The following is a 15,266-nucleotide window of genomic DNA, read 5'->3' as shown; positions in this document are numbered from 1 at the left end:
AATAGTAATAACGTACAACATACCAACAGGTGCAAGCCTTGCTACACTAAGCCCTGTAGGACCATGGACCACCCACCTGTTTTACTGTGAAACCAGTGTTTTTCAGGACTGCTGCTGTTTACTCGTATGTAAATGTGAACTTTATGTGGAGAATGAACCTTTCACTTGCTGCTCTGTGTCCACTGGGGCCACTCATGCTAAAAACGCCACACGAGATTTTCTTGGTGCTTTCGTTTATAGAGTTATCCATACACTATGACGTATGAGTGCAGTCCTTTAAGAGTAGAAACAATAAACCCAGGACTCAGTACCTGTAACTGTACTAAAGCTGATGCTCAGTGGCCTTGAGAGCCCAGTGCTGTTCTATGCCTTGATTTGGAGTGGAGGTGCTAAGCATTCAGCATTTTCCTATTCTAGTTATTATATCTCAAGAATGACTATTAATAAAGTTCATACCATACGGGAAACAGTTTGCTTCAGTGGGATTTTATCATCAAGGCTCACATTAGGTTTCCAACGGTTCTGTGCAACCTTGAAACCATGTTCTGCTCCTGTTATGTTAGAAGACTGGCTGTCAACCAGAGGACACAGGCTGAAGCTCTGTGGGCAAGTTACCACTGTCCTGGTGCGTCCTGCTTCCCCACCAAGACTAAACCAGCTCATTAAGAAGCCAAAAAGACACTGAAGTATGACTGAAGCCAAGTACAGTTGCATCACAGTCTCTCTCTTAGGTGTGTAACCTGCTCTAAGCTCCTCATAGCCAAGAAACACAATCAATAGCAGATTAAACAAAGCAAACTGGCAAGTGCTGTGTGATGGATTGCAGCCAGAATGGATGGAGCGAAGTAATCACTTGGCACTTTTGCTCATTACCTCTTTATGGTGCACAACTCTTAAATGGGAATTCACTGCGCAACAGCAACCTCCAGCAGGGCCTTGATGTGCAAATGCAGTTTTTTCTGCATCCAGCTGAGCTTGTGTGAGTGTGTGTGTGTGTAATAATTCAGGACACTTCTACTGAATAAATACTAAAGGTATCTGAGTAGATTTCCAGTGGGGGCTCGGTGAGCTGTGATTTTTTTTAAGCTCCTTTTCTTTAAATCCTTTAAGTTGGATTTCATTTTTAGGTGCCTAGGATGGTCCTTGGTTGGATGATCCTTTGAAGGGGGAACAGAATCGGTTCCTTTTAGCTTTTATCTATTAACGGCCCTTTGTTTCTCTTCTCATCTCTGCTTACGCACTTACTCACTTACTTTCTTATCTGCCTTCCCTTTATTCCTTGTGTTTGTCTCTGTGCTTTGACATATTGCTCCTGTCTTTTATCTCCTTCAGGGCTCTGTTCCTGGGTCTGTCTAATAACCCCCATATCAGTGATTTGCACCTGGACATCAGCGGCTGTGAGGTACGTACTGTATGTCAGTCAGTGCTGCTGTAGCTGTCTGGGAGACGCCTGGTTGTAGCTGTTCCCCCCTCTCTCTGATCTCACACAGTTGAGGTCGGCAGGTGCTGGAGTCATTCAGGAGCTGTTTCCTCGAGTGTCCTGCGTGGGGACGTTGGACATATCTGATAACGGTAGGAGATGTTTGCACACACCAACAAAGAATAAATGGACAGTCTGTGTAATGAACAGGTGATACAGCAGATTTTCTGTCCTGCTCAGCTTCGTGTTCATTAGGAGATTATTTACTAAGGTTTTGCCTTCGGATTAGATTGTAGCTACAGTAGCATTTGTAGTGCAAAGATATTATAGAAAAAAATTAAAACGATGCAAACTGAACAAAAAATAAAGTTTGAAAGGCAGAAATGTTAAATCAATCACTCATCCGACAGAAAGGAAACGTCATGTAGACCTTTTCACTTGGCTACTTCAGTCTCATTAAACAGCCTCCGTCCTGCAGCCTTTGCTCGTGAACATCAGTGATGTGTGGCGCGTTGTGTGCAGGTTTGGATGCTGAATTGCTGGCTGTGATCCCAGCGTTCTCCAGGCACCCCTCCCTCAAACACCTGATGCTGGGGAAGAACTTCAACATCAAGGGCAGGTAGAGCACGCGAGGAGCCGGCTCTGCAGATGGCTGAGACCGTGATGCAGATGATGAATGTTTTCTTCCCCTCTGCCTCCTCAGGGTGCTGGAGGAAATTCTGCAGAAACTAGTTCATTTGGTGCAAGAGGAAGAGTGTGTGAGTTGGATTATTTAACATATTCTACACACAAACACACACACACACACACACACACACACACACACACACACACACACACACACGCACACACACTTGTCACCATTTAAATTCTCGTCCGCATGCGTGTGAATTTCAGCTCATTTTCCCATCTGCCACGAGGCACGAGGTGCAGACACGCATTGGCGTCATGTTTTCTGGGAGCTGCAGACTGATTCAGTTTATTCGCAACCCTCGTGAGCATCTCTCTGCTGTGTGCTCTGCAAACCTAGCATGACAAGTAGCGTTCTCAATTATTTACCACTATGATGATAGTAGCTCACAACGGCAGCAGCAACGGAGCGCACACGAACCCATGCAGATTAGCAAACACGCCGATGGAGAAGCAGATGGGCTGAAACGTGTGAGAGTTTGACCTCTTACCATCGCGTGTTGGTCTGTGCTTCTTTTCAACGCTTGGCCCAGTTCGCTTATAAAAGAACACTTAATATGAGGATGTAATTAGATATTCTGAAGTTGTTTTCCATGAAGACAAACCTTATGAGTTTAATAAAACAAATACAGCAATAATATTCTGTATATAAGTACAACCACCGCTGCTTTTTACTGCTGAAAGTCTGGTCTTTCACAGAGACTCTTTTTAGGTTTTCGTATTGATCAGTGTCATGTCTAAAAAGAGAGACTAAGACTATTGCAGATTTATTTTGCCTTTGTAATAGTTTTTCATTATGACAATAAATATATTTACATATGTTTTGAAAGCTTCAGCTTTAGATGTTGCTCCTGTGGACTCCTGAGTATTTCTCCTGAATCTCAGACCCTACAGTCCCTCTCTCTGGCTGAGTCGAGGCTTCGCCAGCGGGGCATGGTGCTAGTCAACACCCTGGGCTCCAACGCCTGCCTGCGGAAGGTGGACCTGAGCGGCAACCTGCTAGAGGACTCTGGGGCCAAGATGCTCAGCAAAGCCCTGCAGATCAACACAACACTCAGGTGTGTGTGTGTGTGTGTGTGTGTGTGTGTGTGTGTGTGTGTGTGTGTGTGTGTCAGAGAGAATGAATGTGAGCGAGGATCCACTGAGGTTGCTGTGAGACAGAACAGTGTGTTCAGTACAATGCTTCAGAGATAGAAGGAATGTGAGCCGTGTAGCACATAAGGCTGTAAGACAGAGCGGTTGCCAGGATGAAGAGCAAACCGGTAGGAGGGATGGAATGAAATGGCCTTCAGGCATACGACGCGTCTTACAGCCCTTAAGACGAGAGAATGATGTGTGCGTGGTGGAGAAATAGGAGCAGATACAAAATATAACAACAGGATGAAACTCAAGGGCCCAAACGAGAGCAGAGGGGTGAGGTGGGACTAGGATGGGAGGATGGATACGGAGAGGAGTGCAACGGGTTCGCTAGAGGCTGAGATCTGCTAGCTGATTTTCTAGGGCAGAGAAATGTGGGGGAGAGGATCGAGATGAAGGAGGAGAATGAGGGATGAAAGGAAAATGACTGATGTGTTGGAAAACAGGAGTGAGACGCTGGTGAGGGTAGGAGGAGACGCTGACTGGAGAACAGAAGCTCATTAGTGGGAGGGCAGTTGTTGGTGTGACGTGTTTGTGCAGCGGCCGTGATGCACGTCCTGTATGTTCGCCGTGTTAGCAGCACTGATCAGCGTCCTCTGAGCCTGTGTCCGTCGTCTCCTCTGATCCTCTCAGGAGCGTGACGTGGGATCGCAACAACACCACGGCAGCCGGCTTCCAGGACGTGGCCAGAGCATTAGAGCAGTGAGTCGGCAACAACACACCCAGGACGCAGCCTGGAGGGGGAGCGCACGCAAACAAGTCACTCACACATCACATGAAAGACAGAGAGGCTCTGTTTAATGTGCATGTTACAGTGCGTTACATCAGGCTGCTGACGCGCGCGTGTGTTTGTGGCTGCATCGCAGCCATTGAGCTGGAGAATCAGAGCGTCCTTGCCGCTTCCTGTTTGTTAATAACGCTCTTCTTCTCTCCACCACAAGTAACTTCACCCTGCAGTACATGCCTGTCCCGCTCAGCGACGTCACCCAGGCGTACCGCAGCGCCCCCGACCGGACCGAGCAGGCGCTGGCGAAGGTGAGAGCCTGGTCCTGCAGAGGCCGAGCGGAGCCTCAGACCACTGCTGCGTAGGACGCACAGCTCCACCAGGACTTAACAGTTGGCAATTAAATGTGTTTGGTGTAAATCATAAGGCATTGTCACAGTCTGTCGACTGCAAAGCAAGTGAAGTATGTCCCGTAACCTACAGCAGCCGCTTTGAAGGAGAGTTTTACTAAAGCATTAGTTGAATGTAGTCACGGAACAGCTAACAAGTAGCCGCTGACCAACTTTACAGTGTAAAGAGTGCAGACGTTACAGTGTATAGTTTAATTATTAATGCATTTCTTAAATAAATTGTGCTGTTTTTGCTTTGAGGTCATAGTTAATGACAGATGTGTTTTCCTTTGATTAAGTAAAGTGACACGTTAAATGGTGAATACGTGTCTGATGCAACTTGAACACGGTTCACACTCCAGTAATTCTTGTGTATAAAGCTCCACTTTAATTGATTGTTCAGAATTCAGAAGCATGTCAGTATTAAGATTTGTGGGCATGAACACGTGCGCAGACGAGGAAGCGCCACTAGACGCGCCGCGTTGCACTGTGGACCATTGGCCTGAAGCTTTAAGTAATTGCAGACATCATGATGTGCTGCTGTAGATACTGAACCACGGTTCGTTCTCTTTGAATTCTGTCACTCGGCTTTGAAGCTGCAGGTAGAGCGAGTTTCCAATGCTCGTCACACTCGTCCCACATTCAGTCAGTCACACATTTATTCCTCCCAGAGGCTCAGAGGAACAAGAACCATTCTAAACAATAACACATCTATCAAAATGACTGCAGTCTCTGATAAAAGTCAAACACATTGTACTAACACTGTATATGTACAGTAGAATACGATGCTGTCATGAAGCTTATTTGTCTGTGAGTCTAGGGCCTTGAGTCCATCTTTCTCCACATTGGCTGATGGAGCAGTAAAGCTTCTTTCTGACAGTCTCCACTCTATTACCGTGTATGTGGACTGGTCTCACCTGTGCGTCTTTGTGCGTCGTGTGTGGTTTGCCTGTTACAGATCCAGCGTGCGCTGCTCAGGAACAACCAGACCCAGCGTTTCTCTCAGAAACAGGCCCTGAGGCTGCACCAGGGCCTCGTCACCAGCACGGCCGAGCAGGTGCACGTGTCATTTAATGACTGGACCAAGTGTCTCATACGTGTGACTCACCGTTTGCATCCATGTCGTGTGTGTGTGTGTAGTTGATGGAGCGTCTGTGTGTGCGGGTGCAGCAGCAGGTGTGTGTCCTCAAAGGCTGCGAGCAAGGAGAGGAGGTCCAGACGGCCAGACAGGTCCTCAAAGAAGCCCGAAACTCCAGAGCGGTGAGAGTTTCTGCACTTACAGTGCTGTGATTGTTTGATAGTTTGATTGACTAACGTGCCCCGCGGTGTGTGTGTTTGCCAGCTGTATCCCTCTCTGTGTGAGCTGGCCCACGTGCTGTCGGTCGACGGGCCCGTCAAACAGCGCCTGGACACGCTGGCTGGAGAACTGGCCAAGGCTGCTGACAAAGAATTACAGGTTAAACCCTGCACGAAACCTCTCCACCAGCCTGTCTGTGGCATCTGTCCTTTCATTTATATGAACACGTGTGGTGACTGTGGTGCAGGTGCACAGACTTCACAAAGGGAGCAGAACATTCTGAGCCTTTTTTCATTTCATGCCCGTTTCACCGGGGTGTGAATAATCACAAAGCAATAGGTCACAGGTCACAGAAACAGACACACACAATAATTACATTACAGCGTGTAGAGGGTTAATTGTCCAGTATGAAGCGCTTCCACTGACCTTGGTCAACTCTGTCCAGGTGGTGGTGGACTCCATGGTGTCTCTGTGCCGCGAGTTGTGTCCCATGTCCTGCTCAGCAGCAGAGAGACTCAGCCCTCCTCTGTCATCCATCTCGGAGCAAGTTTCAGTTCCTTTCTCTTCCATTCAAAGCGCCCTGATGGAGAGAGCAGCCGAGGACATCAACAAAGCCCTGGAGTAAGAATCAGCAGGGAGAAAGGTTGGGCTCAGCAGCCAGCGTGCTCTAACTGCTCTCTGTTTGTCTCAGGGAGGTGAAGTTGTCTGTGGTGTCGTATCTGACCAACTCTATTGTGGATCAGATTCTGCAGGAGCTCTACACCACTCATAAAGCCCTGGTACTGGTAATGTCTCTTTACTGCATGCTCTCTGCCAGTTAGTAGAAACTAGAATATTGTGTATGCATATGGAAAGAATAGCTATTCACCTGTAAGGATGTTGCCACTAGTACATGTAGTACATTATTATTGACTTCAGAATATTCAAAGGTTTGATTTTCACTTAGAAATGCTCTTGTTACTCTCCTATGTTTATTGCAATAAGTACCAAAATGCTATAATACGGCACCCTGCATGAAAGGCTCCTTCTAGCATGTCTGGCACCAGGCGTTGGGTCAAAGGTCAAAAGCTTCTGCATTTCATTTCTTGTTTTTATTTGTTGTGAAATTGAGTTAAAATTAAATGGAATAGAAGATGATAATCCATGCCCCATTCAGTTTTGCATTGCAATTTGTGTAACTTTATAGCACATTAATCTTCTGTTTTGCTGCAGTGTCAGCTTGTTCAGCCTCAATCACACATGGGAGACGTGTGATGGAGTCTCTCAGACTCCCGTCCAGACTTTTCATTCATATTCTTCATAGATTTTACAACAAATACAACAAAGTCGTCTTGTTCTGGTTCTTCACCTCCAACGCTGTGTTGCAGACACTGTTTGTGCTAGTAATCCCAATCTGACACCCTAACATAAGCGTGTGTGCGTGCGTGTGCGCGTGTTCACATCAGCTGCGGCAGGTGTCTCAGGTGAAGCGATGGGATGATGTGGGGACAGGCAGACGCACCATCAGGCAGTCCAGAATCGTGGAGTCTCTGGAATTCTCTGACGATGACTTCGGTGTCAACCTGGGAATAGTAAGTCTGTTTATTATGTGTGATCATTTACTGTAACAGTCAGCTTGTTTCCATCCCCAAGTTCACACGCGCTTATTTGCCACCTCATTAACAGAAAACTTGTTTTTTTTTCTTATATTTTTGTAAATTAAAAGAAAAAAAACATTAAATTGAATGAGTTTGTCGGTGACAAAGAGCAAATTATCAAACCTCACTTACCTATGTAGCTGTACCTCTATTAAATGAACCCCCAAATCTGACTTCAGTTCACTACATGCTGACTTAGCAAGTGACTCACTGAATTTAATTCACTGACTCTCGCATCATGGTCCTGAAAATGCGCATTCATGAAGGAGATCAAACATTGTTATGTTTAATTTGCACAGTGTTGTTTAAATGTTTAAATGCAATGTTGTAATTTAGAAAACAGTGGTTGTTGCGCGTCACTGAGTCACACTGGTGAAAACCAATTCATTAGTTCAACACTTTCAGTGTGAAGACGGAGGTCTCTGCCTCTGAAACCTCACACTAGGTCGCAACTTTGAGTGATCATACGCAATAATATTATAACGACTTCACAGGCTGCAACAGGGAGAATTCATTTGCTGACAAGCATCTTAAAGTCAATGAGGAAGTCGTGTCTTGGTTTGGTAAAACATTGTGCAGCAACAAGTTAGTTTCAATGCTGAAAATTGAAGTTAATGTAAAATTCTCTGTGTAGGAAGTAATAATAATTCTGAAACTAAAACATGTGTGAACAAAGTCCTTGCTCCTTTTTCATTGAAGGACACCATTGCTATCAAAAAGCAGAGCTCCAGGACCAGAAGGATTCGTCCCGTCTCCACCAGGCTCAGTGAGTTCGAAGCTTTGATTTGACGCTAGTTGCCCTAAAGCAGTATTAAACCATGACACCTAAAAATAACGGTAGAGTTTGGCTGAACTGACTGTTTTCCATCAGATAGAGTGCTGTGCTGTTAGTACCATGACCTACACACTGTGTTCTACTGATAATGTCTATGCGAGTTTCATTTTGCATGTAGCTGCTGAAATTTGAGCCACAATTCAGGATCCAGCACTTAGACCAAAGTCGCCTTGTTTCTCCACTAGTGGCACCAGAACAGCCAGAGCTATGGCTTGTTTTCATAGTTGTACTCAAAGCATTTAGGCTAAAGTTCTCATAGCACATCATAGTTATAAAAGAGCTTCACATTGACCTGAAAAAAATCATATTGAATTCAAAATCAATTCAAGTGTAGCTGAACACGACAATCATTTCCTATGCATCACTGTCCTTTGCTTGGTCTTGTGGCAGGTTTAGGCGATGAACCAAGCTCGTCTCCCACCCCCTCTGCTCCACCGCACTTCCCTCCCCTCACTCACTCTGCATCGTGGGAGTGTCTGTCCACTCTTCCAACGAACGGCTCGCCTTTACGTCACGTGACCCACGTCAGGCCACGGCCCCCACGCAGACACAGAGGGGGACACGTCCCTTCTGAATCTGTGAGTCAATGCCACATGACGGGCCGTGATTCTCAGAACGTCAGTGGAGACTCAGGGAGAAGCCTAGTCAGCCTCTAAAGGGAACAAATAATGGGAATAAAGCTGATCAGGTGGTGCTCCCTTGGTGGGAAGGAACACATTTACTATGGTTTTAAATGTTAATCATGCCGAGGCACCTCCCAGAGGCCACAGGGCAGCCTTCACCTGCAGCTCTAACGCAGTACAAGCTCACTTATCACACACTGACCAACTTGTTTTACTGTGTGTGTGTGTAGCATTGCTCAGAGAACGGAGGGGTCAACATGCTTGAGGACGGGCTTCCTGATTTCTACAGCAAGAGAGTTCTACATGACAGGTAGTTTTTTGGTTGAAATCTCTTTTAAAAAGTGAAAATAAAATTGATTCCTTCACTGCACCTCACTGCTTGTTAAAGTCTGCTGGCCATAAACTGGCTCAAACAGGGGATTTACTAACAGTTTAATGATTAAATGTCCCTGATAAGAATAATTACATGTCACTAACAACTTAATTTGTCCAAACCATTAAAGCGTCAAAGAAATGATTGCCAACAGTAGCGCTGTATAATTTATCTGAGTTCAGGGTCTTTTTTCTTAATTAAAGGGACATTTGATTACATAAAGTTCTATCACCCACTTTCAGCGCCACTGTGTAAAAGAGTGATTGTGTACTGTACAAATACTGATGATATAAATTACTTGTCATTCTGAAGCACCATGAAACAGATCATGCTACATACACTACAACCTCACCATGATTATAATGTGCATTGTGCCATTTACACAAAAAGAAAATGGAGCTCCTGGTCAAGTATATTGTATAAAAGTACATATTTGTGTATTATGTTTTTCAGTTTTCCATAATAAAAAAAATAATGGCTTGACTACTAGAAAAAAACCTAAACTGCACAAACAAACTTTGTTCACACTGGACTTTAAGATGCTGGTTTGCTCCGTCTGTTTCTGTCAGTCAGTTGTCGTCGCTCCATCAGGCCCAGTCCCTGCGGAGGAAGAAAAGACGCAGCATGTTGTCCATTTTCTCCGGCTTCCGCAAGAGCCGCAACTCCATGATCTCTAACCAGGACTCAGAGTAAGTAGAGGGAGGGATGGAGTCGTGTTTAAAAGCAGCCAACAGTTCAGCACTGGGCGTTTACAGCACTTCATTTATACAGCTACAGTAGCAGAAAAGTTGGATGGGCACAAAGCTGTAGGATGAGAAAACAGCTCAGTAGTTAGTTGGAGGAGAGAAAAGGCTTCAGTCTGCGAACTCCACCAATGGGAAAAGAGAAAGTAGGATTTGAAAACAATGCAGTCAAAGAAAGCTGACACACTAAGCTGAACAGAACCTTCTTTCCTGAAGGTTCTGTTCTGTGGCTACGGGACCTTTTTTTCTTCAGTAGCTCATTTTAAGGCTTCATCAGTTCTGTTTGACTGACTGGAGAGACAGGGAATGTTAAGTCACCTGTATTTACATGGTTATTTACATGGGCATTTGGATAGAAAGGTTTCGAGTTAGACAAGAGACGTCCAGCTGCCTTTTACCACAGCTTCTGTTCACTGCTGGCTGTGCGCTGACGTCACAGACTACGCAAGTGGTTCCTGTGATTCCTTGTACCAAAAGTGGCCTCAGGCTCATTCCCTTCTCCATTCACTGCACCCTCCAGCAGCAGCCTGTGAAACTGCATCTCAGTGGCATCAAACATTGTATCTGATCCACTTTAACCTACAGTATACATGTAGTTACACATCTGCTGTGTAACAGGATGACAGAGATAAAATGGGCTATTGGCTTGAAGGGATGGGTCATTAATGTGTATAGATAACGTGCAGATCTAATCAAACAGGGTTTTATGTAGCAGACCTAATTTCTTTTGGACTTAATGCATTTAGATTGTACCCTATATTTAGAAATGTGCAGGTATTGCACATATTCAGAGGTAAATAGGAAATTAAACTCTATTTTGCTGGTGTGAAAGTCAAATGTGCCACACAATCAGAGTCATGGTATGGCTTTAATGTCTTAGTTCTCCCTTATTAAGGTCGAAAATCTGCCCCAAATTCCAGTAAGTACAGCCATCACATCCTTGACCACATGACCTGGTACATGTGTTGATCAACGTGCTGATCGCCACCTACAGGTCATGAACATGTAACACAAGCTGTGTGGATGCAAGTGGAGGATAACTCCACTAGATGCTGCAACCTGTACTTCCTGCTTCCGTCTTTCGCAGTTTGTACTGCACGGTCCAAGAAGACAAGCAGGGACCGTTCACTGTGCCCGAACCTGTGGCTGGGTGTAATGTCAGGATCACACATCAAAAGCTGGGATGCTCATGACACACACAGGGTTTATACTGTAAACGCTGCTACTCCAGCCAGTCAATCGGGACTGATGGAACCTTTTGGTTGGAAGGTGGAAGGTCTTGAAGAAGTTAACTCCCAGCAGTGCCTTGACCTCTCATGCGTACCAGTGTTGCTGTAATTACTGGTGCTTGTTGTTTATGAAGCTTTTTTGAAATTCTTATTTTTAAGAACACAGGCTTGTGTGTCACAGATGGAGTGAAATACTTTTTACAAGACCTTTGAGCTGATGCTGCCAATAGTTCTAAAAATATGTTTAAATAAATTCAACCCAACCAACCCAGTGTCAGGTAGACTGTACCTGGTGGAGGTTTGTCACTTGCAGGTTGAGATGGTTGGCATGCTGCATGAAGAGCTCACAGAAAAACTCACATTTTGGTGTGTTTGTTCCAGCAGCGCCTCAGAAAACGTGTACTCCATCATTCAGCACCCCAAGGACGCTGCGAGGCCAGAGAGCACGATTCCTGGAGCAAACGGGACGATGCCTTCGCCTCAGTCCACACAGGGCATGAGGGCGGCCAGCCCCCCCAGCCTTCAGAAGCAGGTACAGTTCAGTGTCATGGACAGGTCAGTGTGTTGGAGCCTGTGCTTTACCTTTGATCTTTGAATGCATGGAAGTCAGATTGAGCTTCCCAATAAAGCAATACATTAGCAATTCTCTGTCTTCTGTGGTGCAACAGTAGATCTTAAGCACCAAAAGCTTTGCGGTAAACACATTTTAATAATTGATCTAAATTGTTTTCAGTGGTGGCATGAATAGATTCCAGGTGTGGTATCCTCTCTCAGTTCCTACACTCTGCTGACACGACACACTGAGAGTTGAATTCACCTAAATCATTTTGGTTTACAAAGTGAGATTCATGGGTCCTTGAGGAGATTTATGGCCAACAAGGTCATGGCCTTGTAATATTTGCATAATCTGCTGGAGCTACTTTGCCATCACCACTAGCTGATACAATTAAATGGTTCAGTAGCTCACATGGAGCACATGCATCTGTGTGAGGTGCAACGTTTGACTGTTAGCAGACCGGATCGCTCACCTGTCCTTCTCCTGTGCCTCTTTATAGTCCACAGACCTGGTCAGCATGGTGTACAGCTGCATCGGAGCAGAAATCGAGGACTCAGATGGGAGCAGCACCTGTGACATCAAAGCCGCAGACCAAGATACCGACAGATTGGCCACGATCTCCGATGCCTCGGCAGGATCTCAGAGCAATGGCCACGCGGCGTCCTGCAAGCAGCAGACAGACAGACAGATGGAGCGAGGCAGGCAGGAGGGGATCACGCCCCCGACAGACTCAGCCGGCGAGACGGCTGACGAGGACGGACAGAGCGGCGGGGGGGGCGCGGCCTGTGGGAGGAGGCCAGAGCCACCGGCACAGAGCGCGAAGCCCTGCCTGGCCGTCACGAGGCAGAGACGCCTGCAGGAGAGTATCGGTATTACTACCAGGCTGCTTCACACACATACAGCTGAACTTCATGACATGCGTGAGCGCTCAATGCTCCGAACAGAGACACTTTAGATTCTGTTTAAACCACTGGCATGCACTGAGCATGAAACTCCTATTATTACTGATTAATGCTTTTGTTGTCTGTAATATGACATATATGTTATAATAACTTGTTTATAACTACATTTAAATGTTTTTATTTGCTAACAATATGAAGCATTTGAGACATTTGGAGAAAATAATTACACTGTAACAGGGAAGCTGTGGAAACAAATATTTGATGATGCAGTAACGTAAACAGGCAGCGACTGGTTTTGGCTTTGGATTGGTTTCCAGTCAAAGTTCAGTTCATGCTATATACTGTACCTATAGCATAAGCTCAATAGATCTGCAGACTGGCAGTAACACAGAGCAGGATGGGTGACGGGAAACCTGCTGCTTTGTTTGTGAGCCGTCACTTTAACAACATGCACAGAAACATTTTCTTTAAAAGTCTGTAGGAAAAGTATATCATCGTAAAGATGTCTTGTTTGTTTTTTTACTAGGAGAGGCAGGAAATCCTGAAGACGACCAGAGTGAAACACAGAAGGAGGGGCAGCGTCGTTCTGTTAGTAAGGTGTGTACAGCATGTTCAGGAAGAACGTGTCAACAGGTCCAAACATTCAGTCTGCGATAAACCACCAACATTCTCTCACACTCAGGCCAGTCTTGACCTTTCAAAAGACAAGACCTCCCCAGAAAATGCTAGGACCCCTCCCAAAACCTCACCCGTCATTGTGGAAAAAGAGCCAACTGGTGAGCTGAGGACCTTGTCTCCTGTTCAGCCAGTTATTCAGCACAACGAACCCACTGAGAGGAAAAACACAGGAGCCTCTGCCAAGAGTGGGACAGAAGACACAGACCCAGTGATCAGTCACGGTACGGAGGAAAAGACGAAGACTTCTCCTTTACCATCAAGATTCATGCTGTGTAGAAGTCAAAGTTCCACTGATTGATTGATTGATTGATTGATTGATTGATTGATTGATTGATTGATTGATTGATTGATTGATTGATTGATTGATCAGATGCTGCAGAAGGACATAATGGATTTCCAGCAACGCCCCAACACACCAGGAAGTCCAGCTCGTTCGATGCAGGTATCTGTCTGTGTTCACTACAGCCGATGTGCATGTGCTGTTTGTTGGAGACAAACCTCTTGTTGCTGTTTAGGTTTAAATCTTAGAACATCAGGGGTATGTTTGTCTTCTACTTGATGCCTGTAGTGCCTGCTGCTTCACCTCCCACCCCTCCTGTGTGTGCGTGTGTCTCGTCCCGTTTCCTTCAGGCGTGGAACGGGACGGACCCTACGATCTGGAGAGGTCCTCAGATCGCAGATTCCCTGTGAAAAAGCCTTGTTTCCCCCAGTACACAAACAGATCTCTGGACTGCCCAGTGGGGACCAGGTGTATGTATCTGTTTCACTTCCTGCTCGCATGTCGGGTTCGACAGCCATGTGGATGGATATGTTTAAAAAGCTTTTCCACAATTCATTCTAACACGGTATTAATATTACTAGTAGCTTGTGAAGTATTTGCAGCTTGAAAGTTGTGCAAACCCTCTAATAGCTCTGCATGGATTCGTCATTACTCAACATACTGAATGCGTGTTTCTTTCCGGTGTTAAAGAGCAAAAAGCCTTTTGACTGTTTGCAGATGCATCTCTTCACAGCTGGCAGAGGAACCTGCCTCTGCCTCCATGACTCAAATGAGCCACACCATGTTCCATTGTAGCACTAGTGCTGGTCTATGCTGAGCCTTTTTTCAGTGGAGATGAACATCCTGAAACAAAAGCTGTGTCAGTTCCCCTGTAGCACAGAACGACACCTGCAGCAGAAAGTGCTGATCTGCAGTCACTATTTGATGAATGCCAGTCAGATGTTCACTCTGTTCAGCTGCTTTCTCTCCAACTGAAGCTTGAGGGAAACATCTGGCTTGTTCTTAATATTCCCTCATCAGTTGCTATCCCTGTCTGTGTGATCAATCCCTCACTACACGGAATATTTCATACATTATTATACTGTATTGACAACATTGTTCTCTGCTCTTTAGGCTTCGACACTCCCCAGCTCAGTAACAGAGATGCCTTGTGACACTACAGGCGACTGGAGGGACGAGCGTTTTACAGCTGTTTGGGTCCAAGCGACAAATATTCAACAGCACTTTTATTTTTCTTTCCTCTTGATTAATTAATGTAAACATTTGTTGCTGGAAACGCATGTACATGCTTTGATTTAAGTGGTTTCCTCAGGCAGAAGGGAAAGCTGGCAGTACTTCATCCAGCCCCAGTAGCCTGTGTCTCTAGTAAGCAATGAAATTCTTGTTTTATACATTGTGCAAAATGCTTTGACGTAGAAAATCCCGTTCTCCCTGTCTTTCGCTGACAATCTGTGTAAAAGTGGGTTTGTACTGTAACCAGCATATTGTAATGATGTACATATGGAAAATGAGGCTCCACTAACATTCCAGGTCTTGTTTTGATATGTGCTCCTATTTAAGGTGTTAGTTTGCTTTACATGTGTGCTGAAAGTAATGATTGAGGTGTTGTGTGTTTAGCATTCCCCTCTCTTCAGGAGTATTTAGACCCTGGGGCTTAGTCCCAGCTTTAATCTGCTTGTGCAGGTCTAAATAGGAGTATATTTTCTAAAATGCTGCTATGCATCAGAATAATAAAACTGACTTTACATAAGGA

The 15,266-nt window shown here is 45.4% G+C and overlaps 1 protein-coding gene and 1 long non-coding RNA gene across 8 annotated transcripts in view; one reads left to right on the top strand and one right to left on the bottom strand.

Moving 5' to 3' along the window:
- Positions 1 to 15,266, top strand: part of carmil3 (capping protein regulator and myosin 1 linker 3) — a 44,837-nt gene extending 29,571 nt beyond the window's left edge. For 3 of the 7 annotated variants that reach the window (XM_055503792.1, XM_055503795.1, XM_055503796.1), the window contains 24 exons: positions 1,333 to 1,402; positions 1,491 to 1,572; positions 1,943 to 2,039; positions 2,124 to 2,178; positions 2,996 to 3,168; positions 3,881 to 3,949; positions 4,189 to 4,282; positions 5,319 to 5,417; positions 5,501 to 5,620; positions 5,703 to 5,816; positions 6,103 to 6,278; positions 6,349 to 6,442; positions 7,103 to 7,228; positions 7,994 to 8,060; positions 8,520 to 8,707; positions 8,983 to 9,062; positions 9,695 to 9,814; positions 11,479 to 11,629; positions 12,153 to 12,522; positions 13,082 to 13,152; positions 13,238 to 13,454; positions 13,604 to 13,675; positions 13,864 to 13,983; positions 14,627 to 15,266. In XM_055503792.1, the coding sequence (XP_055359767.1) occupies positions 1,333 to 1,402; positions 1,491 to 1,572; positions 1,943 to 2,039; positions 2,124 to 2,178; positions 2,996 to 3,168; positions 3,881 to 3,949; positions 4,189 to 4,282; positions 5,319 to 5,417; positions 5,501 to 5,620; positions 5,703 to 5,816; positions 6,103 to 6,278; positions 6,349 to 6,442; positions 7,103 to 7,228; positions 7,994 to 8,060; positions 8,520 to 8,707; positions 8,983 to 9,062; positions 9,695 to 9,814; positions 11,479 to 11,629; positions 12,153 to 12,522; positions 13,082 to 13,152; positions 13,238 to 13,454; positions 13,604 to 13,675; positions 13,864 to 13,983; positions 14,627 to 14,667 (2,866 nt within the window). In that variant the 3' untranslated portion in view covers positions 14,668 to 15,266. Of the gene's footprint in view, positions 1 to 1,332; positions 1,403 to 1,490; positions 1,573 to 1,942; positions 2,040 to 2,123; positions 2,179 to 2,995; positions 3,169 to 3,880; positions 3,950 to 4,188; positions 4,283 to 5,318; positions 5,418 to 5,500; positions 5,621 to 5,702; positions 5,817 to 6,102; positions 6,279 to 6,348; positions 6,443 to 7,102; positions 7,229 to 7,993; positions 8,061 to 8,519; positions 8,708 to 8,982; positions 9,063 to 9,694; positions 9,815 to 11,478; positions 11,630 to 12,152; positions 12,523 to 13,081; positions 13,153 to 13,237; positions 13,455 to 13,603; positions 13,676 to 13,801; positions 13,984 to 14,626 lie in introns of all 7 variants that reach the window. The other 4 variants (XR_008693051.1, XM_055503793.1, XM_029131520.3 and 1 more) reach the window with 4 other exon arrangements.
- On the bottom strand, positions 5,241 to 8,726 carry LOC129603291 (uncharacterized). Its single transcript, XR_008693052.1, has 4 exons — positions 8,588 to 8,726; positions 7,159 to 7,219; positions 6,084 to 6,237; positions 5,241 to 5,796 (listed from the first exon to the last, which is right to left on the bottom strand). It is a non-coding gene; the product is annotated as an uncharacterized LOC129603291 (long non-coding RNA).

The sequence above is a fragment of the Betta splendens genome, chromosome 17, assembly GCF_900634795.4.
Source record: "Betta splendens chromosome 17, fBetSpl5.4, whole genome shotgun sequence".
Classification (NCBI taxonomy): Eukaryota; Metazoa; Chordata; class Actinopteri; order Anabantiformes; family Osphronemidae; genus Betta; species Betta splendens.
This window is presented reverse-complemented; position numbering and strand designations above follow the sequence as displayed.